At 39.2% G+C, this 23,250-nt stretch overlaps 1 protein-coding gene across 1 annotated transcript in view; it reads left to right on the forward strand.

The window, feature by feature from the left end:
- LOC144358055 (uncharacterized) overlaps positions 1 to 23,250 on the forward strand; it is a 326,453-nt gene that overhangs the window by 298,670 nt on the left and 4,533 nt on the right. Inside the window, exon 13 of the mRNA XM_085498177.1 lies at positions 94 to 3,233. Coding sequence (XP_085354303.1) covers positions 94 to 3,233 — 3,140 coding nt within the window. The remainder of the gene's footprint in view (positions 1 to 93; positions 3,234 to 23,250) is intronic.

Consider the following 23,250-nt stretch of genomic DNA (forward strand, 5'->3'; position numbering starts at 1 on the left):
AGTACTGGGATGTTTAGATTTACCTGAGTATGTTAATCTCAAACACAGTGCTCAGTAGTAGATTAAGAAGTGTTTGATTTTTCTTGTTTACAGATAGCAATGAACCAGTGTTTGTCACTCATGGTGCTCAGCAACAATGTCAAATTAATTCAAGTGTACCATCTAGCTCCACTACTACTCACTTGGTGCCTTCAATAAATAAACAACATCATGTTAGAAACTTGGACTTTGCTGCCGACAACTCATTCAGTGAACGAACTGAGAGTCTCAGTTCTCCCTCGATCACTGCTTCAAAAAACAAACAAACAAACAAACTAAAAAGAAAAAGGAGAAGAAATGTTGGGAAAGATAAATCTCAGAAGAGATCAAAAAAATCAGCAAGTGGTGATGGAAATGAAGACAGACAGCAAGAAAATCCGGAACAAGGATTTGTTAAAATTAATCGATCAGGAAGCATGCTGGGAAGATGTTGTCAAGACGATGCAACCAGTATGAAATTTTCATCTCAAGAGTTAGAGAGTTCTAGTTCAAATATTGTAATGCAAGAAAATACAAACACTGTGTCACAGCTGGTGATGCCTGATATGGTGACATCATCTCAGACGATTGCCAATTCCAAGTCACACTTGGTTATGCAAGGGAGTATTAAAACTTCATCACAAATGGAAACACCCAGTACAATGACGTTGTCTCAGCACATAGCCAGTCCAAGGCAAGTAAATACAAACACTTCATCACAAATGGAAACACCCAGTACAATGACGTTGTCTCAGCACATAGCCAGTCCGAGGCAAGTAAATACAAACACTTCATCATCAATGGAAACAGCCTGTACGATGGTGTTGTCTCAGCCCGTAGACAGTCTGAGGCAAGTAATTACAAACACTTCATCACAAATGGAAACACCCAGTACAATGTTGTTGTCTCAGTCCATAGACAGTCTGAGGCAAGTAAATACAAACACTTCATCACAAATGGAAACATCCAGTACAATGATGTTGTCTCAGCACATAGCCAGTCCGAGGCAAGTAAATACAAACACTTCATCATCAATGGAAACAGCCTGTACGATGACATCATCACATCCTTTCAATTTTAATTCAAACCTTGTCTTGCAAGGAAACACTTTATCACAAACATCCAGTGTGATAGCACCAGCCCAGCAGATAGCCAGCTCTAGACCAAATATGAACTCAACCCAACATGTTGTTATTCCTGGAATGCACCGAACAATCAAGCCAATTATGCGTTCTCATCCTGTGAACCAAATGTTGAGCAACTCATTATGCATTCTACAGAAACCAATATCAGTGTCTACATGCCCAACTAAACAGACATGTACAAACACACCACGTACATTACAGCCACGACCTATATTACGAGCACAAACTTCACATCTATCTTCATTACTACCAAAGGCAACACTAAATTCAACGTCCCAGTCATCACATCTTATAAATCCCATCTCATCACCATTGCCACAACAAGTGATTCAAATCACATCACCGTTACCACAGCAAAAGAGACAATTGCCATCATCATTACCACAGCAACAGGAACTATTACCATCACCTTTACCAAGACAACAGGAAAACTTTTCATTGTCACATCAGGGACCAGCTCCATTACAAATTTCACAGCAACAGGGACTAGTACCATCAACATTGCTACAGCAGAGACATGTGCAATCACCATCACCACAACAAGAACATGTGCGACCATTGTTACCACAGCAACAGAGACAAGTGCCATCACCTTTACCACAGCAACAGAGACATGCAGCACCGCCATTACCACAACAGAGACAAGCAGCATCAGTGTTACCACAGCAACAGAGACAAGTGCCAACACCATTACCACAGCAACAGAAACAAGTGCCATCACCATTACCACAGCAGCAGAAACAATCAGCATCACCATTACCACAGCAACAGAGACAAGTGCCATCACCATTACCACAGCAACAGAAACAAGCAGCATCACCATTACCACAGCAACAGAGACAAATGCCATCACCGTTACCTCAGCAACAGAGACAAATGTCATCACCTTTACCTCAGCAACAGAGACAAGCAGCATCACCATTACCACAGCAACAGAGACAAGTAGCATCACCATTACCACAACAACAGAGGCAAATGCCATCATCATTACCACAGCAACAGAAACAAATGCCATCACCGTTACCACAGCAACAGAGAAAAATGCCATCACCATTACCACAACAGAGACAAGCAGCATCCCCATTACCACAACAACAGAGACAAATGCCATCATCATTACCACAGCAACAGAAACAAATGCCACCACCGTTACCACAGCAACAGAGACAAATGCCATCACCATTACCACAACAGAGACAAGCAGCATCACCATTACCACAGCAACAGAGACAGATGCCATCACTATTACCTCAGCAACAGAGACAAGTTCCATCGCTGTTACCACAACAGAAACAAGTGCAAACAACATTGCTACAGCAGAGACTTGTGCCATCACCCTTACCACATCAACAGAAACAAGTTGCACTATCAATACCACAGCAACAAAGACAAGATGGTGCATCTAAGCTGCAGAGAATATTAGAATCCCCAATCAAGGATAGATCTAAGGAATGCACTATTATATCTCTGTCATCAAACAATGAAAAAAGTTTACTATTACAGTTACTATCATCTCCTGAACCTCCCAACAAATTGTCACAAACTCTGGCAAGCATCAAAAGTAATAATGTTGATGCTTCCAGAGGAAGAACAGAAAACTGCCAAAGTGAGGAACAGTCTGGGAATACTGCTTGTCATCAACCAATCACACTTTGTCCTAATATGGACGGGAACATTGGTCAAAAGAGTAATGATGAAAAAAATGGTCAGGCTTCATTCAGTATATTAGAGAAAATGGTGAGAGAAGAGAGTAAAGCTAGAAGCATTTCATACAAAGAGATGAAAGATGCATCACAGGAAACTAGTTGCAATGTTCGTGTCATAAAATACGCCAAACTAAATGATTCAAAGACTGATCATGTGACCAAAAGTAAGACAGACAGCATTGAGGTTGCAAAGTCTCTTGTTAATTTAGCCAGCCAATCCACTGAAAAATCTGTTCAAATCTCTGTTGAACAGAATGTAGGTGAAAGTGATAATACTGTCCAGGACAACTCGGGCAGTGATTCCGGAACAAATCAAGTGCAAACAACAAAGGGAGATAAAAGCTGCTATAAGAAAGGAGGGGAGGTGAGTAGACTGCTTATATTGACCACAAATTTAGTTGTTGTGTTGAATTGAAAAAAACAAAAACAAAAACCTGACATACAATGTTCTGGTGGGACAAAATCTCTTCAAACAATGCCTGCAATGTAACTTGTGTCGTCCTGCAATGTAACTTGTATTGTCCTGCAATGTAACTTGTATTGTCCTGCAATGTAACTTGTATTGTCCTGCAATGTAACTTGTATTGTCCTGCAATGTAACTTGTGTTGTCCTACAATGTAACTTGTATTGTCCTGCAATGTAACTTGTATTGTTCTGCAGTGTAACTTGTGTTGTCCTGCAATGTAACTTGTGTTATCCTGCAATGTAACTTGTGTTGTCCTGCAGTGTAACTTGTATTGTCCTGCAATGTAACTTGTGTTGTCCTACAATGTAACTTGTATTGTCCTGCAATGTAACTTGTGTTGTCCTGCAATGTAACTTGTGTTATCCTGCAATGTAACTTGTATTGTCCTACAATGTAACTTGTATTGTCCTGCAATGTAACTTGTATTGTCCTGCAGTATAACTTGTATTGTCCTACAATGTAACTTGTGTTGTCCTGCAGGGTAACTTGTGTTGTCCTGCAGTGTAACTTGTATTGTCCTACAATGTAACTTGTATTGTCCTGCAATGTAACTTGTATTGTCCTGCAATGTAACTTGTGTTATCCTGCAATGTAACTTGTATTGTCCTACAATGTAACTTGTATTGTCCTGCAATGTAACTTGTATTGTCCTGCAGTGTAACTTGTATTGTCCTACAATGTAACTTGTATTGTTCTGAAGTGTAACTTGTGTTGTCCTGCAATGCAACTTGTGTTATCCTACAATGTAACTTGTGTTGTCCTGCAATGTAACTTGTATTGTCCTGCAATGTAACTTGTATTGTCCTGCAATGTAACTTGTATTGTCCTGCAGTGTAACTTGTGTTGTCCTGCAATGTAACTTGTGTTATCCTGCAATGTAACTTGTGTTGTCCTGTAGTGTAACTTGTGTTGTCCTGCAATGTAACTTGTGTTGTCCTGCAATGTAACTTGTATTGTCCTGCAGTGTAACTTGTGTTGTCCTGCAATGTAACTTGTGTTATCCTGCAATGTAACTTGTGTTGTCCTCTAGTGTAACTTGTGTTGTCCTGCAATGTAACTTGTGTTGTCCTGCAATGTAACTTGTGTCGTCCTGCAATGTAACTTGTATTGTCCTGCAATGTAACTTGTATTGTCCTACAATGTAACTGTATTGTCCTGCAATGTAACTTGTATTGTCCTGCAGTGTAACTTGTATTGTCCTACAATGTAACTTGTGTTGTCCTGCAGGGTAACTTGTGTTGTCCTGCAGTGTAACTTGTATTGTTCTGCAGTGTAACTTGTGTTGTCCTGCAATGTAACTTGTGTTATCCTGCAATGTAACTTGTGTTGTCCTGCAGTGTAACTTGTATTGTCCTGCAATGTAACTTGTGTTGTCCTACAATGTAACTTGTATTGTCCTGCAATGTAACTTGTGTTGTCCTGCAATGTAACTTGTGTTATCCTGCAATGTAACTTGTATTGTCCTACAATGTAACTGTATTGTCCTGCAATGTAACTTGTATTGTCCTGCAGTGTAACTTGTATTGTCCTACAATGTAACTTGTGTTGTCCTGCAGGGTAACTTGTGTTGTCCTGCAGTGTAACTTGTATTGTCCTACAATGTAACTTGTATTGTCCTGCAATGTAACTTGTATTGTCCTGCAATGTAACTTGTGTTATCCTGCAATGTAACTTGTATTGTCCTACAATGTAACTTGTATTGTCCTGCAATGTAACTTGTATTGTCTTGCAGTGTAACTTGTATTGTCCTACAATGTAACTTGTATTGTCCTGAAGTGTAACTTGTGTTGTCCTGCAATGCAACTTGTGTTATCCTACAATGTAACTTGTGTTGTCCTGCAATGTAACTTGTATTGTCCTGCAATGTAACTTGTATTGTCCTGCAATGTAACTTGTATTGTCCTGCAGTGTAACTTGTGTTGTCCTGCAATGTAACTTGTGTTATCCTGCAATGTAACTTGTGTTGTCCTGTAGTGTAACTTGTGTTGTCCTGCAATGTAACTTGTGTTGTCCTGCAATGTAACTTGTATTGTCCTGCAGTGTAACTTGTGTTGTCCTGCAATGTAACTTGTGTTATCCTGCAATGTAACTTGTGTTGTCCTCTAGTGTAACTTGTGTTGTCCTGCAATGTAACTTGTGTTGTCCTGCAATGTAACTTGTATTGTCCTGCAATGTAACTTGTGTTGTCCTACAATGTAACTTGTATTGTCCTGCAATGTAACTTGTAATGTTCTGCAATGTAACTTGTATTGTCCTGCAATGTAACTTGTATTGTCCTGCAATGTAACTTGTATTGTCCTGCAATGTAACTTGTATTGTCCTGCAATGTAACTTGTGTTGTCCTGCAATGTAACTTGTGTTGTCCTACAATGTAACTTGTGTTGTCCTACAATGTAACTTGTATTGTCCTGCAATGTAACATGTGTTGTCCTGAATGTAACTTGTGTTGTCCTGTAGTGTAACTTGTGTTGTCCTGCAATGTAACTTGTGTTGTCCTGCAATGTAACTTGTATTGTCCTGCAATGTAACTTGTGTTGTCCTACAATGTAACTTGTATTGTCCTGCAATGTAACTTGTAATGTTCTGCAATGTAACTTGTATTGTCCTGCAATGTAACTTGTATTGTCCTGCAATGTAACTTGTATTGTCCTGCAATGTAACTTGTATTGTCCTGCAATGTAACTTGTGTTGTCCTGCAATGTAACTTGTGTTGTCCTACAATGTAACTTGTATTGTCCTGCAATGTAACATGTGTTGTCCTGCAATGTAACTTGTGTTGTTCTGCTGTGTAACTTGTGTTGTCCTGCAATGTAACTTGTATTGTCCTGCAGTGTAACTTGTATTGTCCTGCAATGTAACTTGTGTTGTCCTGCAATGTAACTTGTATTGTCCTGCAATGTAACATGTGTTGTCCTGCAATGTAACTTGTGTTGTTCTGCAGTGTAACTTGTGTTGTCCTGCAATGTAACTTGTATTGTCCTGCAATGTAACTTGTGTTGTCCTGCAATGTAACTTGTGTTGTCCTGCAATGTAACATTTGTTGTCCTGCAATGTAACTTGTGTTATCCTGCAATGTAACTTGTGTTATCCTGCAATGTAACTTGTGTTGTCCTGCAATGTAACTTGTGTTGTCCTGCAATGTAACTTGTATTGTCCTGCAATGTAACTTGTGTTATCCTGCAATGTAACTTGTATTGTCCTGCAATGTAACTTGTGTTGTCCTGCAATGTAACTTGTGTTGTCCTGCAGTGTAACTTGTGTTGTCCTGCAGTGTAACTTGTGTTATCCTGCAATGTAACTTGTGTTATCCTGCAATGTAACTTGTGTTGTCCTGCAATGTAACTTGTGTTATCCTGCAATGTAACTTGTATTGTCCTGCAATGTAACTTGTGTTGTCCTGCAATGTAACTTGTGTTGTCCTGCAGTGTAACTTGTGTTGTCCTGCAGTGTAACTTGTATTGTCCTGCAATGTAACTTGTGTTGTCCTGCAATGTAACTTGTGTTGTCCTGCAGTGTAACTTGTGTTGTCCTGCAGTGTAACTTGTGTTGTCCTGAAATGTAACTTGTGTTGTCCTGCAATGTAACTTGTGTTGTCCTGCAATGTAACTTGTGTTGTCCTGCAGTGTAACTTGTGTTGTCCTGTAATGTAACTTGTGTTGTCCTGCAATGTAACTTGTGTTGTCCTGCAATGTAACTTGTGTTGTCCTGCAATGTAACATGTGTTGTCCTGCAGTGTAACTTGTGTTGTCCTGAAGTGTAACTTGTGTTGTCCTGTAGTGTAACTTGTGTTGTCCTGCAATGTAACTTGTGTTGTCCTGCAATGTAACATGTATTGTCCTGCAATGTAACATGTGTTGTTATGCAATGTAACTTGTGTTGTTCTGCAGTGTAACTTGTGTTGTCCTGCAATGTAACTTGTGTTGTCCTGCAATGTAACTTGTATTGTCCTGCAGTGTAACTTGTGTTGTCCTGCAATGTAACTTGTGTTGTCCTGCAATGTAACTTGTAACTTGTATTGTCCTGCAGTGTAACTTGCGTTGTCCTTCAGTGTAACTTGTGTTGTGCTGCAATGTAACTTATATTGTCCTGCAATGTAACTTGTATTGTCCTGCAATATAACTTGTGTTGTCCTGTAGTGTAACTTGTGTTGTCCTGCAATGTAACATGTGTTGTCCTGCAATGTAACTTGTGTTGTCCTGCAATGTGACTTGTGTTGTCCTGCAATGTAACTTGTATTGTTCTGCAATGTAACTTGTGTTGTCCTGCAATGTGACTTGTGTTGTCCTGCAATGTAACTTGTGTTGTCCTGCAATGTAACTTGTGTTGTCCTGCAATGTGACTTGTGTTGTCCTGCAATGTAACTTGTGTTGTCCTGCAATGTAACTTGTGTTGTCCTGCAATGTAACATGTGTTGTCCTGCAATGTAACTTGTGTTGTCCTGCAATGTAACATGTGTTGTCCTGCAATGTAACTTGTAACTTGTATTGTCCTGCAGTGTAACTTGTGTTGTCCTGCAGTGTAACTTGTGTTGTGCTGCAATGTAACTTGTATTGTCCTGCAATGTAACTTGTATTGTCCTGAAATGTAACTTGTAACTTGTATTGTCCTGCAATGTAACTTGTGTTGTCCTGCAATGTAACTTGTATTGTCCTGCAGTGTAACTTGTATTGTCCTGCAATGTAACTTGTGTTGTCCTGCAATGTAACTTGTAACTTGTATTGTCCTGCAGTGTAACTTGCGTTGTCCTTCAGTGTAACTTGTGTTGTGCTGCAATGTAACTTGTATTGTCCTGCAATGTAACTTGTGTTGTCCTGCAATATAACTTGTGTTGTCCTGTAGTGTAACTTGTGTTGTCCTGCAATGTAACATGTGTTGTCCTGCAATGTAACTTGTGTTGTCCTGCAATGTGACTTGTGTTGTCCTGCAATGTAACTTGTATTGTTCTGCAATGTAACTTGTGTTGTCCTGCAATGTGACTTGTGTTGTCCTGCAATGTAACTTGTGTTGTCCTGCAATGTAACTTGTGTTGTCCTGCAATGTGACTTGTGTTGTCCTGCAATGTAACTTGTGTTGTCCTGCAATGTAACTTGTGTTGTCCTGCAATGTAACATGTGTTGTCCTGCAATGTAACTTGTGTTGTCCTGCAATGTAACATGTGTTGTCCTGCAATGTAACTTGTAACTTGTATTGTCCTGCAGTGTAACTTGTGTTGTCCTGCAGTGTAACTTGTGTTGTGCTGCAATGTAACTTGTATTGTCCTGCAATGTAACTTGTATTGTCCTGAAATGTAACTTGTAACTTGTATTGTCCTGCAGTGTAACTTGTGTTGTCCTGCAATGTAACATGTGTTGTCCTGTAGTGTAACTTGTGTTGTCCTGCAATGTAACTTGTATTGTTCTGCAGTGTAACTTGTGTTGTCCTGCAATGTAACTTGTGTTATCCTGCAATGTAACTTGTGTTGTCCTGCAGTGTCACTTGTATTGTCCTGCAATGTAACTTGTGTTGTCCTACAATGTAACTTGTATTGTCCTGCAATGTAACTTGTGTTGTCCTGCAATGTAACTTGTGTTATCCTGCAATGTAACTTGTATTGTCCTACAATGTAACTTGTATTGTCCTGCAATGTAACTTGTATTGTCCTGCAGTGTAACTTGTATTGTCCTACAATGTAACTTGTATTGTCCTGAAGTGTAACTTGTGTTGTCCTGCAATGCAACTTGTGTTATCCTACAATGTAACTTGTGTTGTCCTGCAATGTAACTTGTATTGTCCTGCAATGTAACTTGTATTGTCCTGCAATGTAACTTGTATTGTCCTGCAGTGTAACTTGTGTTGTCCTGCAATGTAACTTGTGTTATCCTGCAATGTAACTTGTGTTGTCCTGTAGTGTAACTTGTGTTGTCCTGCAATGTAACTTGTGTTGTCCTGCAATGTAACTTGTGTTGTCCTGCAATGTAACTTGTATTGTCCTGCAGTGTAACTTGTGTTGTCCTGCAATGTAACTTGTGTTATCCTGCAATGTAACTTGTGTTGTCCTCTAGTGTAACTTGTGTTGTCCTGCAATGTAACTTGTATTGTCCTGCAATGTAACTTGTATTGTCCTGCAATGTAACTTGTGTTGTCCTACAATGTAACTTGTATTGTCCTGCAATGTAACTTGTAATGTTCTGCAATGTAACTTGTATTGTCCTGCAATGTAACTTGTATTGTCCTGCAATGTAACTTGTATTGTCCTGCAATGTAACTTGTATTGTCCTGCAATGTAACTTGTATTGTCCTGCAATGTAACTTGTGTTGTCCTACAATGTAACTTGTGTTGTCCTACAATGTAACTTGTATTGTCCTGCAATGTAACATGTGTTGTCCTGCAATGTAACTTGTGTTGTCCTGTAGTGTAACTTGTGTTGTCCTGCAATGTAACTTGTGTTGTCCTGCAATGTAACTTGTATTGTCCTGCAATGTAACTTGTGTTGTCCTACAATGTAACTTGTGTTGTCCTGCAATGTAACTTGTATTGTCCTGCAATGTAACTTGTATTGTCCTGCAATGTAACTTGTATTGTCCTGCAATGTAACTTGTATTGTCCTGCAATGTAACTTGTGTTGTCCTGCAATGTAACTTGTGTTGTCCTACAATGTAACTTGTATTGTCCTGCAATGTAACATGTGTTGTCCTGCAATGTAACTTGTGTTGTTCTGCTGTGTAACTTGTGTTGTCCTGCAATGTAACTTGTATTGTCCTGCAGTGTAACTTGTATTGTCCTGCAATGTAACTTGTGTTGTCCTGCAATGTAACTTGTATTGTCCTGCAATGTAACATGTGTTGTCCTGCAATGTAACTTGTGTTGTTCTGCAGTGTAACTTGTGTTGTCCTGCAATGTAACTTGTATTGTCCTGCAATGTAACTTGTGTTGTCCTGCAATGTAACTTGTGTTGTCCTGCAATGTAACATTTGTTGTCCTGCAATGTAACTTGTGTTATCCTGCAATGTAACTTGTGTTATCCTGCAATGTAACTTGTGTTGTCCTGCAATGTAACTTGTGTTGCCCTGCAATGTAACTTGTATTGTCCTGCAATGTAACTTGTGTTATCCTGCAATGTAACTTGTGTTATCCTGCAATGTAACTTGTGTTGTCCTGCAATGTAACTTGTGTTATCCTGCAATGTAACTTGTATTGTCCTGCAATGTAACTTGTGTTGTCCTGCAATGTAACTTGTGTTGTCCTGCAGTGTAACTTGTGTTGTCCTGCAGTGTAACTTGTATTGTCCTGCAATGTAACTTGTGTTGTCCTGCAATGTAACTTGTGTTGTCCTGCAGTGTAACTTGTGTTGTCCTGCAGTGTAACTTGTGTTGTCCTGAAATGTAGCTTGTGTTGTCCTGCAATGTAACTTGTGTTGTCCTGCAATGTAACTTGTGTTGTCCTGCAGTGTAACTTGTGTTGTCCTGTAATGTAACTTGTGTTGTCCTGCAATGTAACTTGTGTTGTCCTGCAATGTAACTTGTGTTGTCCTGCAATGTAACATGTGTTGTCCTGCAGTGTAACTTGTGTTGTCCTGAAGTGTAACTTGTGTTGTACTGTAGTGTAACTTGTGTTGTCCTGCAATGTAACTTGTGTTGTCCTGCAATGTAACATGTATTGTCCTGCAATGTAACATGTGTTGTCATGCAATGTAACTTGTGTTGTTCTGCAGTGTAACTTGTGTTGTCCTGCAATGTAACTTGTGTTGTCCTGCAATGTAACTTGTATTGTCCTGCAGTGTAACTTGTGTTGTCCTGCAATGTAACTTGTGTTGTCCTGCAATGTAACTTGTAACTTGTATTGTCCTGCAGTGTAACTTGCGTTGTCCTTCAGTGTAACTTGTGTTGTGCTGCAATGTAACTTGTGTTGTCCTGCAATGTAACTTGTATTGTTCTGCAATGTAACTTGTGTTGTCCTACAATGTAACTTGTATTGTCCTGCAATGTAACTTGTAATGTTCTGCAATGTAACTTGTATTGTCCTGCAATGTAACTTGTATTGTCCTGCAATGTAACTTGTATTGTCCTGCAATGTAACTTGTATTGTCCTGCAATGTAACTTGTGTTGTCCTGCAATGTAACTTGTGTTGTCCTGCAATGTAACTTGTGTTATCCTGCAATGTAACTTGTATTGTCCTGCAATGTAACTTGTGTTGTCCTGCAATGTAACTTGTGTTGTCCTGCAGTGTAACTTGTGTTGTCCTGCAGTGTAACTTGTATTGTCCTGCAATGTAACTTGTGTTGTCCTGCAATGTAACTTGTGTTGTCCTGCAGTGTAACTTGTGTTGTCCTGCAGTGTAACTTGTGTTGTCCTGAAATGTAGCTTGTGTTGTCCTGCAATGTAACTTGTGTTGTCCTGCAATGTAACTTGTGTTGTCCTGCAGTGTAACTTGTGTTGTCCTGTAATGTAACTTGTGTTGTCCTGCAATGTAACTTGTGTTGTCCTGCAATGTAACTTGTGTTGTCCTCCAATGTAACATGTGTTGTCCTGCAGTGTAACTTGTGTTGTCCTGAAGTGTAACTTGTGTTGTACTGTAGTGTAACTTGTGTTGTCCTGCAATGTAACTTGTGTTGTCCTGCAATGTAACATGTATTGTCCTGCAATGTAACTTGTGTTGTCCTGCAGTGTAACTTGTGTTGTCCTGCAGTGTAACTTGTGTTGTCCTGCAATGTAACTTGTGTTGTCCTGCAATGTAACTTGTAACTTGTATTGTCCTGCAGTGTAACTTGCGTTGTCCTTCAGTGTAACTTGTGTTGTGCTGCAATGTAACTTGTGTTGTCCTGCAATGTAACTTGTATTGTTCTGCAATGTAACTTGTGTTGTCCTACAATGTAACTTGTATTGTCCTGCAATGTAACTTGTAATGTTCTGCAATGTAACTTGTATTGTCCTGCAATGTAACTTGTATTGTCCTGCAATGTAACTTGTATTGTCCTGCAATGTAACTTGTATTGTCCTGCAATGTAACTTGTGTTGTCCTGCAATGTAACTTGTGTTGTCCTACAATGTAACTTGTATTGTCCTGCAATGTAACATGTGTTGTCCTGCAATGTAACTTGTGTTGTTCTGCTGTGTAACTTGTGTTGTCCTGCAATGTAACATGTGTTGTCCTGCAATGTAACTTGTAACTTGTATTGTCCTGCAGTGTAACTTGTGTTGTCCTGCAGTGTAACTTGTGTTGTGCTGCAATGTAACTTGTATTGTCCTGCAATGTAACTTGTATTGTCCTGAAATGTAACTTGTAACTTGTATTGTCCTGCAATGTAACTTGTAATGTTCTGCAATGTAACTTGTGTTGTCCTGCAGTGTAACATGTGTTGTCCTGCAATGTAACTTGTATTTTCCTGCAGTGTAACTTGTGTTGTCCTGCAATGTAACTTGTGTTATCCTGCAATGTAACTTGTGTTGTCCTCTAGTGTAACTTGTGTTGTCCTGCAATGTAACTTGTGTTGTCCTGCAATGTAACTTGTATTGTCCTGCAATGTAACTTGTGTTGTCCTACAATGTAACTTGTATTGTCCTGCCATGTAACTTGTAATGTTCTGCAAAGTAACTTGTATTGTCCTGCAATGTAACTTGTATTGTCCTGCAATGTAACTTGTATTGTCCTGCAATGTAACTTGTATTGTCCTGCAATGTAACTTGTGTTGTCCTGCAATGTAACTTGTGTTGTCCTACAATGTAACTTGTGTTGTCCTACAATGTAACTTGTATTGTCCTGCAATGTAACATGTGTTGTCCTGCAATGTAACTTGTGTTGTCCTGTAGTGTAACTTGTGTTGTCCTGCAATGTAACTTGTGTTGTCCTGCAATGTAACTTGTATTGTCCTGCAATGTAACTTGTGTTGTCCTACAATGTAACTTGTATTGTCCTGCAATGTAACTTGTAATGTTCTGCAATGTAACTTGTATTGTCCTGCAATGTAACTTGTGTTGTCCTGCAATGTAACTTGTGTTGTCCTGCAATGTAACATTTGTTGTCCTGCAATGTAACTTGTGTTGTCCTGCAATGTAACTTGTGTTATCCTGCAATGTAACTTGTGTTATCCTGCAATGTAACTTGTGTTGTCCTGCAATGTAACTTGTGTTGTCCTGCAATGTAACTTGTATTGTCCTGCAATGTAACTTGTGTTATCCTGCAATGTAACTTGTATTGACCTGCAATGTAACTTGTGTTGTCCTGCAATGTAACTTGTGTTGTCCTGCAGTGTAACTTGTGTTGTCCTGCAGTGTAACTTGTGTTATCCTGCAATGTAACTTGTGTTATCCTGCAATGTAACTTGTGTTGTCCTGCAATGTAACTTGTGTTGTCCTGCAATGTAACTTGTGTTGTCCTGCAGTGTAACTTGTGTTGTCCAGCAGTGTAACTTGTATTGTCCTGCAATGTAACGTGTGTTGTCCTGCAATGTAACTTGTGTTGTCCTGCAGTGTAACTTGTGTTGTCCTGAAATGTAACTTGTGTTGTCCTGCAATGTAACTTGTGTTGTCCTGCAATGTAACTTGTGTTGTCCTGCAGAGTAACTTGTGTTGTCCTGTAATGTAACTTGTGTTGTCCTGCAATGTAACTTGTGTTGCCCAGCAAAGTAACTTGTGTTGTCCTGCAATGTAACATGTGTTGTCCTGCAGTGTAACTTGTGTTGTCCTGAAGTGTAACTTGTGTTGTCCTGTAGTGTAACTTGTGTTGTCCTGCAATGTAACTTGTGTTGTCCTGCAATGTAACTTGTATTGTCCTGCAATGTAACATGTGTTGTCCTGCAATGTAACTTGTGTTGTTCTGCAGTGTAACTTGTGTTGTCCTGCAATGTAATTTGTATTGTCCTGCAATGTAACTTGTGTTGTCCTGCAATGTAACTTGTGTTGTCCTGCAATGTAACATTTGTTGTCCTGCAATGTAACTTGTGTTATCCTGCAATGTAACTTGTGTTATCCTGCAATGTAACTTGTGTTGTCCTGCAATGTAACTTGTGTTGCCCTGCAATGTAACTTGTATTGTCCTGCAATGTAACTTGTAATGTTCTGCAATGTAACTTGTATTGTCCTGCAATGTAACTTGTATTGTCCTGCAATGTAACTTGTATTGTCCTGCAATGTAACTTGTATTGTCCTGCAATGTAACTTGTGTTGTCCTGCAATGTAACTTGTGTTGTCCTACAATGTAACTTGTATTGTCCTGCAATGTAACATGTGTTGTCCTGCAATGTAACTTGTGTTGTTCTGCTGTGTAACTTGTGTTGTCCTGCAATGTAACATGTGTTGTCCTGCAATGTAACTTGTAACTTGTATTGTCCTGCAGTGTAACTTGTGTTGTCCTGCAGTGTAACTTGTGTTGTGCTGCAATGTAACTTGTATTGTCCTGCAATGTAACTTGTATTGTCCTGAAATGTAACTTGTAACTTGTATTGTCCTGCAATGTAACTTGTAATGTTCTGCAATGTAACTTGTGTTGTCCTGCAGTGTAACATGTGTTGTCCTGCAATGTAACTTGTATTGTCCTGCAGTGTAAATTGTGTTGTCCTGCAATGTAACTTGTGTTATCCTGCAATGTAACTTGTGTTGTCCTCTAGTGTAACTTGTGTTGTCCTGCAATGTAACTTGTGTTGTCCTGCAATGTAACTTGTATTGTCCTGCAATGTAACTTGTGTTGTCCTACAATGTAACTTGTATTGTCCTGCCATGTAACTTGTAATGTTCTGCAAAGTAACTTGTATTGTCCTGCAATGTAACTTGTATTGTCCTGCAATGTAACTTGTATTGTCCTGCAATGTAACTTGTATTGTCCTGCAATGTAACTTGTGTTGTCCTGCAATGTTACTTGTGTTGTCCTACAATGTAACTTGTGTTGTCCTACAATGTAACTTGTATTGTCCTGCAATGTAACATGTGTTGTCCTGCAATGTAACTTGTGTTGTCCTGTAGTGTAACTTGTGTTGTCCTGCAATGTAACTTGTGTTGTCCTGCAATGTAACTTGTATTGTCCTGCAATGTAACTTGTGTTGTCCTACAATGTAACTTGTATTGTCCTGCAATGTAACTTGTGTTGTTCTGCTGTGTAACTTGTGTTGTCCTGCAATGTAACTTGTATTGTCCTGCAGTGTAACTTGTATTGTCCTGCAATGTAACTTGTGTTGTCCTGCAATGTAACTTGTATTGTCCTGCAATGTAACATGTGTTGTCCTGCAATGTAACTTGTGTTGTTCTGCAGTGTAACTTGTGTTGTCCTGCAATGTAACTTGTATTGTCCTGCAATGTAACTTGTGTTGTCCTGCAATGTAACTTGTGTTGTCCTGCAATGTAACATTTGTTGTCCTGCAATGTAACTTGTGTTGTCCTGCAATGTAACTTGTGTTATCCTGCAATGTAACTTGTGTTATCCTGCAATGTAACTTGTGTTGTCCTGCAATGTAACTTGTGTTGTCCTGCAATGTAACTTGTATTGTCCTGCAATGTAACTTGTGTTATCCTGCAATGTAACTTGTATTGACCTGCAATGTAACTTGTGTTGTCCTGCAATGTAACTTGTGTTGTCCTGCAGTGTAACTTGTGTTGTCCTGCAGTGTAACTTGTGTTATCCTGCAATGTAACTTGTGTTATCCTGCAATGTAACTTGTGTTGTCCTGCAATGTAACTTGTGTTGTCCTGCAATGTAACTTGTGTTGTCCTGCAGTGTAACTTGTGTTGTCCAGCAGTGTAACTTGTATTGTCCTGCAATGTAACGTGTGTTGTCCTGCAATGTAACTTGTGTTGTCCTGCAGTGTAACTTGTGTTGTCCTGAAATGTAACTTGTGTTGTCCTGCAATGTAACTTGTGTTGTCCTGCAATGTAACTTGTGTTGTCCTGCAGAGTAACTTGTGTTGTCCTGTAATGTAACTTGTGTTGTCCTGCAATGTAACTTGTGTTGCCCAGCAAAGTAACTTGTGTTGTCCTGCAATGTAACATGTGTTGTCCTGCAGTGTAACTTGTGTTGTCCTGAAGTGTAACTTGTGTTGTCCTGTAGTGTAACTTGTGTTGTCCTGCTATGTAACTTGTGTTGTCCTGCAATGTAACTTGTATTGTCCTGCAATGTAACATGTGTTGTCCTGCAATGTAACTTGTGTTGTTCTGCAGTGTAACTTGTGTTGTCCTGCAATGTAACTTGTATTGTCCTGCAATGTAACTTGTGTTGTCCTGCAATGTAACTTGTGTTGTCCTGCAATGTAACATTTGTTGTCCTGCAATGTAACTTGTGTTATCCTGCAATGTAACTTGTGTTATCCTGCAATGTAACTTGTGTTGTCCTGCAATGTAACTTGTGTTGCCCTGCAATGTAACTTGTATTGTCCTGCAATGTAACTTGTGTTATCCTGCAATGTAACTTGTGTTGTCCTGCAGTGTAACTTGTGTTGTCCTGCAATGTAACTTGTGTTATCCTGCAATGTAACTTGTGTTATCCTGCAATGTAACTTGTGTTGTCCTGCAATGTAACTTGTGTTGCCCTGCAATGTAACTTGTATTGTCCTGCAATGTAACTTGTGTTATCCTGCAATGTAACTTGTGTTGTCCTGTAATGTAACTTGTGTTGTCCTGCAATGTAACTTGTGTTGTCCTGCAGTGTAACTTGTGTTGTCCTGCAATGTAACATGTGTTGTCCTGCAGTGTAACTTGTGTTGTCCTGAAGTGTAACTTGTGTTGTACTGTAGTGTAACTTGTGTTGTCCTGCAATGTAACTTGTGTTGTCCTGCAATGTAACATGTATTGTCCTGCAATGTAACATGTGTTGTCATGCAATGTAACTTGTGTTGTTCTGCAGTGTAACTTGTGTTGTCCTGCAATGTAACTTGTGTTGTCCTGCAATGTAACTTGTATTGTCCTGCAGTGTAACTTGTGTTGTCCTGCAATGTAACTTGTGTTGTCCTGCAATGTAACTTGTAACTTGTATTGTCCTGCAGTGTAACTTGCGTTGTCCTTCAGTGTAACTTGTGTTGTGCTGCAATGTAACTTGTGTTGTCCTGCAATGTAACTTGTATTGTTCTGCAATGTAACTTGTGTTGTCCTACAATGTAACTTGTATTGTCCTGCAATGTAACTTGTAATGTTCTGCAATGTAACTTGTATTGTCCTGCAATGTAACTTGTATTGTCCTGCAATGTAACTTGTATTGTCCTGCAATGTAACTTGTGTTGTCCTGCAATGTAACTTGTGTTGTCCTACAATGTAACTTGTATTGTCCTGCAACGTAACATGTGTTGTCCTGCAATGTAACTTGTGTTGTTCTGCTGTGTAACTTGTGTTGTCCTGCAATGTAACATGTGTTGTCCTGCAATGTAACTTGTAACTTGTATTGTCCTGCAGTGTAACTTGTGTTGTCCTGCAGTGTAACTTGTGTTGTGCTGCAATGTAACTTGTATTGTCCTGCAATGTAACTTGTATTGTCCTGAAATGTAACTTGTAACTTGTATTGTCCTGCAATGTAACTTGTAATGTTCTGCAATGTAACTTGTGTTGTCCTGCAGTGTAACATGTGTTGTCCTGCAATGTAACTTGTATTGTCCTGCAGTGTAACTTGTGTTGTCCTGCAATGTAACTTGTGTTATCCTGCAATGTAACTTGTGTTGTCCTCTAGTGTAACTTGTGTTGTCCTGCAATGTAACTTGTGTTGTCCTGCAATGTAACTTGTATTGTCCTGCAATGTAACTTGTGTTGTCCTACAATGTAACTTGTATTGTCCTGCCATGTAACTTGTAATGTTCTGCAATGTAACTTGTATTGTCCTGCAATGTAACTTGTATTGTCCTGCAATGTAACTTGTATTGTCCTGCAATGTAACTTGTATTGTCCTGCAATGTAACTTGTGTTGTCCTGCAATGTAACTTGTGTTGTCCTACAATGTAACTTGTGTTGTCCTACAATGTAACTTGTATTGTCCTGCAATGTAACATATGTTGTCCTGCAATGTAACTTGTGTTGTCCTGTAGTGTAACTTGTGTTGTCCTGCAATGTAACTTGTGTTGTCCTGCAATGTAACTTGTATTGTCCTGCAATGTAACTTGTGTTGTCCTACAATGTAACTTGTATTGTCCTGCAATGTAACTTGTAATGTTCTGCAATGTAACTTGTGTTGTCCTGCAATGTAACTTGTATTGTCCTGCAATGTAACATGTGTTGTCCTGCAATGTAACTTGTGTTGTTCTGCAGTGTAACTTGTGTTGTCCTGCAATGTAACTTGTATTGTCCTGCAATGTAACTTGTGTTGTCCTGCAATGTAACTTGTGTTGTCCTGCAATGTAACATTTGTTGTCCTGCAATGTAACTTGTGTTGTCCTGCAATGTAACTTGTGTTATCCTGCAATGTAACTTGTGTTATCCTGCAATGTAACTTGTGTTATCCTGCAATGTAACTTGTGTTGTCCTGCAATGTAACTTGTGTTGTCCTGCAATGTAACTTGTATTGTCCTGCAATGTAACTTGTGTTATCCTGCAATGTAACTTGTATTGTCCTGCAATGTAACTTGTGTTGTCCTGCAATGTAACTTGTGTTGTCCTGCAGTGTAACTTGTGTTGTCCTGCAGTGTAACTTGTGTTATCCTGCAATGTAACTTGTGTTGTCCTGCAATGTAACTTGTGTTGTCCTGCAATGTAACTTGTGTTGTCCTGCAGTGTAACTTGTGTTGTCCTGCAGTGTAACTTGTATTGTCCTGCAATGTAACTTGTGTTGTCCTGCAATGTAACTTGTGTTGTCCTGCAGTGTAACTTGTGTTGTCCTGAAATGTAACTTGTGTTGTCCTGCAATGTAACTTGTGTTGTCCTGCAATGTAACTTGTGTTGTCCTGCAGTGTAACTTGTGTTGTCCTGTAATGTAACTTGTGTTGTCCTGCAATGTAACTTGTGTTGTCCTGCAATGTAACTTGTGTTGTCCTGCAATGTAACATGTGTTGTCCTGCAGTGTAACTTGTGTTGTCCTGAAGTGTAACTTGTGTTGTCCTGTAGTGTAACTTGTGTTGTCCTGCAATGTAACTTGTGTTGTCCTGCAATGTAACTTGTATTGTCCTGCAATGTAACATGTGTTGTCCTGCAATGTAACTTGTGTTGTTCTGCAGTGTAACTTGTGTTGTCCTGCAATGTAACTTGTATTGTCCTGCAATGTAACTTGTGTTGTCCTGCAATGTAACTTGTGTTGTCCTGCAATGTAACATTTGTTGTCCTGCAATGTAACTTGTGTTATCCTGCAATGTAACTTGTGTTATCCTGCAATGTAACTTGTGTTGTCCTGCAATGTAACTTGTGTTGCCTTGCAATGTAACTTGTATTGTCCTGCAATGTAACTTGTGTTATCCTGCAATGTAACTTGTGTTGTCCTGCAATGTAACTTGTGTTATCCTGCAATGTAACTTGTATTGTCCTGCAATGTAACTTGTGTTGTCCTGCAATGTAACTTGTGTTGTCCTGCAGTGTAACTTGTGTTGTCCTGCAGTGTAACTTGTATTGTCCTGCAATGTAACTTGTGTTGTCCTGCAATGTAACTTGTGTTGTCCTGCAGTGTAACTTGTGTTGTCCTGCAATGTAACTTGTGTTGTCCTGCAATGTAACTTGTGTTGTCCTGCAATGTAACATGTGTTGTCCTGCAGTGTAACTTGTGTTGTCCTGAAGTGTAACTTGTGTTGTACTGTAGTGTAACTTGTGTTGTCCTGCAATGTAACTTGTGTTGTCCTGCAATGTAACATGTATTGTCCTGCAATGTAACATGTGTTGTCATGCAATGTAACTTGTGTTGTTCTGCAGTGTAACTTGTGTTGTCCTGCAATGTAACTTGTGTTGTCCTGCAATGTAACTTGTGTTGTCCTGCAATGTAACTTGTAACTTGTATTGTCCTGCAGTGTAACTTGCGTTGTCCTTCAGTGTAACTTGTGTTGTGCTGCAATGTAACTTGTGTTGTCCTGCAATGTAACTTGTATTGTCCTGCAATGTAACTTGTGTTGTCCTACAATGTAACTTGTATTGTCCTGCAATGTAACTTGTAATGTTCTGCAATGTAACTTGTATTGTCCTGCAATGTAACTTGTATTGTCCTGCAATGTAACTTGTATTGTCCTGCAATGTAACTTGTATTGTCCTGCAATGTAACTTGTATTGTCCTGCAATGTAACTTGTGTTGTCCTGCAATGTAACTTGTGTTGTCCTACAATGTAACTTGTATTGTCCTGCAATGTAACATGTGTTGTCCTGCAATGTAACTTGTGTTGTTCTGCTGTGTAACTTGTGTTGTCCTGCAATGTAACATGTGTTGTCCTGCAATGTAACTTGTAACTTGTATTGTCCTGCAGTGTAACTTGTGTTGTCCTGCAGTGTAACTTGTGTTGTGCTGCAATGTAACTTGTATTGTCCTGCAATGTAACTTGTATTGTCCTGAAATGTAACTTGTAACTTGTATTGTCCTGCAATGTAACTTGTGTTGTCCTGCAATGCAACATGTGTTGTCCTGTAGTGTAACTTGTATTGTCCTGCAATGTAACTTGTGTTGTCCTGCAATGTGACTTGTATTGTCCTGCAATGTAACTTGTAATGTTCTGCAATGTAACTTGTGTTGTCCTGCAGTGTAACTTGTGTTATCCTGCAATGTAACTTGTGTTGTCCTCTAGTGTAACTTGTGTTGTCCTGCAATGTAACTTGTGTTGTCCTGCAATGTAACTTGTATTGTCCTGCAATGTAACTTGTGTTGTCCTACAATGTAACTTGTATTGTCCTGCAATGTAACTTGTAATGTTCTGCAATGTAACTTGTATTGTCCTGCAATGTAACTTGTATTGTCCTGCAATGTAACTTGTATTGTCCTGCAATGTAACTTGTGTTATCCTGCAATGTAACTTGTGTTGTCCTCTAGTGTAACTTGTGTTGTCCTGCAATGTAACTTGTGTTGTCCTGCAATGTAACTTGTGTTGTCCTGCAATGTAACTTGTGTTGTCCTGCAATGTAACTTGTATTGTCCTGCAATGTAACTTGTGTTGTCCTACAATGTAACTTGTATTGTCCTGCAATGTAACTTGTAATGTTCTGCAATGTAACTTGTATTGTCCTGCAATGTAACTTGTATTGTCCTGCAATGTAACTTGTATTGTCCTGCAATGTAACTTGTATTGTCCTGCAATGTAACTTGTGTTGTCCTACAATGTAACTTGTGTTGTCCTACAATGTAACTTGTATTGTCCTGCAATGTAACATGTGTTGTCCTGCAATGTAACTTGTATTGTCCTGAAATGTAACTTGTAACTTGTATTGTCCTGCAGTGTAACTTGTGTTGTCCTGGAATGTAACATGTGTTGTCCTGTAGTGTAACTTGTGTTGTCCTGCAATGTAACTTGTATTGTTCTGCAGTGTAACTTGTGTTGTCTTGCAATGTAACTTGTGTTATCCTGCAATGTAACTTGTGTTGTCCTGTAGTGTAACTTGTATTGTCCTGCAATGTAACTTGTGTTGTCCTACAATGTAACTTGTATTGTCCTGCAATGTAACTTGTGTTGTCCTGCAATGTAACTTGTGTTATCCTGCAATGTAACTTGTATTGTCCTACAATGTAACTTGTATTGTCCTGCAATGTAACTTGTATTGTCCTGCAGTGTAACTTGTATTGTCCTACAATGTAACTTGTATTGTCCTGAAGTGTAACTTGTGTTGTCCTGCAATGCAACTTGTGTTATCCTACAATGTAACTTGTGTTGTCCTGCAATGTAACTTGTATTGTCCTGCAATGTAACTTGTATTGTCCTGCAATGTAACTTGTATTGTCCTGCAGTGTAACTTGTGTTGTCCTGCAATGTAACTTGTGTTATCCTGCAATGTAACTTGTGTTGTCCTCTAGTGTAACTTGTGTTGTCCTGCAATGTAACTTGTGTTGTCCTGCAATGTAACTTGTGTTGTCTTGCAATGTAACTTGTATTGTCCTGCAGTGTAACTTGTGTTGTCCTGCAATGTAACTTGTGTTATCCTGCAATGTAACTTGTGTTGTCCTGCAATGTAACTTGTGTTGTCCTGCAATGTAACTTGTATTGTCCTGCAATGTAACTTGTGTTGTCCTACAATGTAACTTGTATTGTCCTGCAATGTAACTTGTAATGTTCTGCAATGTAACTTGTATTGTCCTGCAATGTAACTTGTATTGTCCTGCAATGTAACTTGTATTGTCCTGCAATGTAACTTGTATTGTCCTGCAATGTAACTTGTGTTGTCCTGCAATGTAACTTGTGTTGTCCTACAATGTAACTTGTGTTGTCCTACAATGTAACTTGTATTGTCCTGCAATGTAACATGTGTTGTCCTGCAATGTAACTTGTGTTGTCCTGTAGTGTAACTTGTGTTGTCCTGCAATGTAACTTGTGTTGTCCTGCAATGTAACTTGTATTGTCCTGCAATGTAACTTGTGTTGTCCTACAATGTAACTTGTATTGTCCTGCAATGTAACTTGTAATGTTCTGCAATGTAACTTGTATTGTCCTGCAATGTAACTTGTATTGTCCTGCAATGTAACTTGTATTGTCCTGCAATGTAACTTGTATTGTCCTGCAATGTAACTTGTGTTGTCCTACAATGTAACTTGTATTGTCCTGCAATGTAACATGTGTTGTCCTGCAATGTAACTTGTGTTGTTCTGCTGTGTAACTTGTGTTGTCCTGCAATGTAACTTGTATTGTCCTGCAGTGTAACTTGTATTGTCCTGCAATGTAACTTGTGTTGTCCTGCAATGTAACTTGTATTGTCCTGCAATGTAACATGTGTTGTCCTGCAATGTAACTTGTGTTGTTCTGCAGTGTAACTTGTGTTGTCCTGCAATGTAACTTGTGTTGTCCTGCAATGTAACTTGTGTTGTCCTGCAATGTAACTTGTGTTGTCCTGCAATGTAACATTTGTTGTCCTGCAATGTAACTTGT

This window comes from Saccoglossus kowalevskii, chromosome 4, assembly GCF_978046115.1.
Source record: "Saccoglossus kowalevskii chromosome 4, keSacKowa6.1, whole genome shotgun sequence".
Lineage (NCBI taxonomy): Eukaryota > Metazoa > Hemichordata > Enteropneusta > Harrimaniidae > Saccoglossus > Saccoglossus kowalevskii.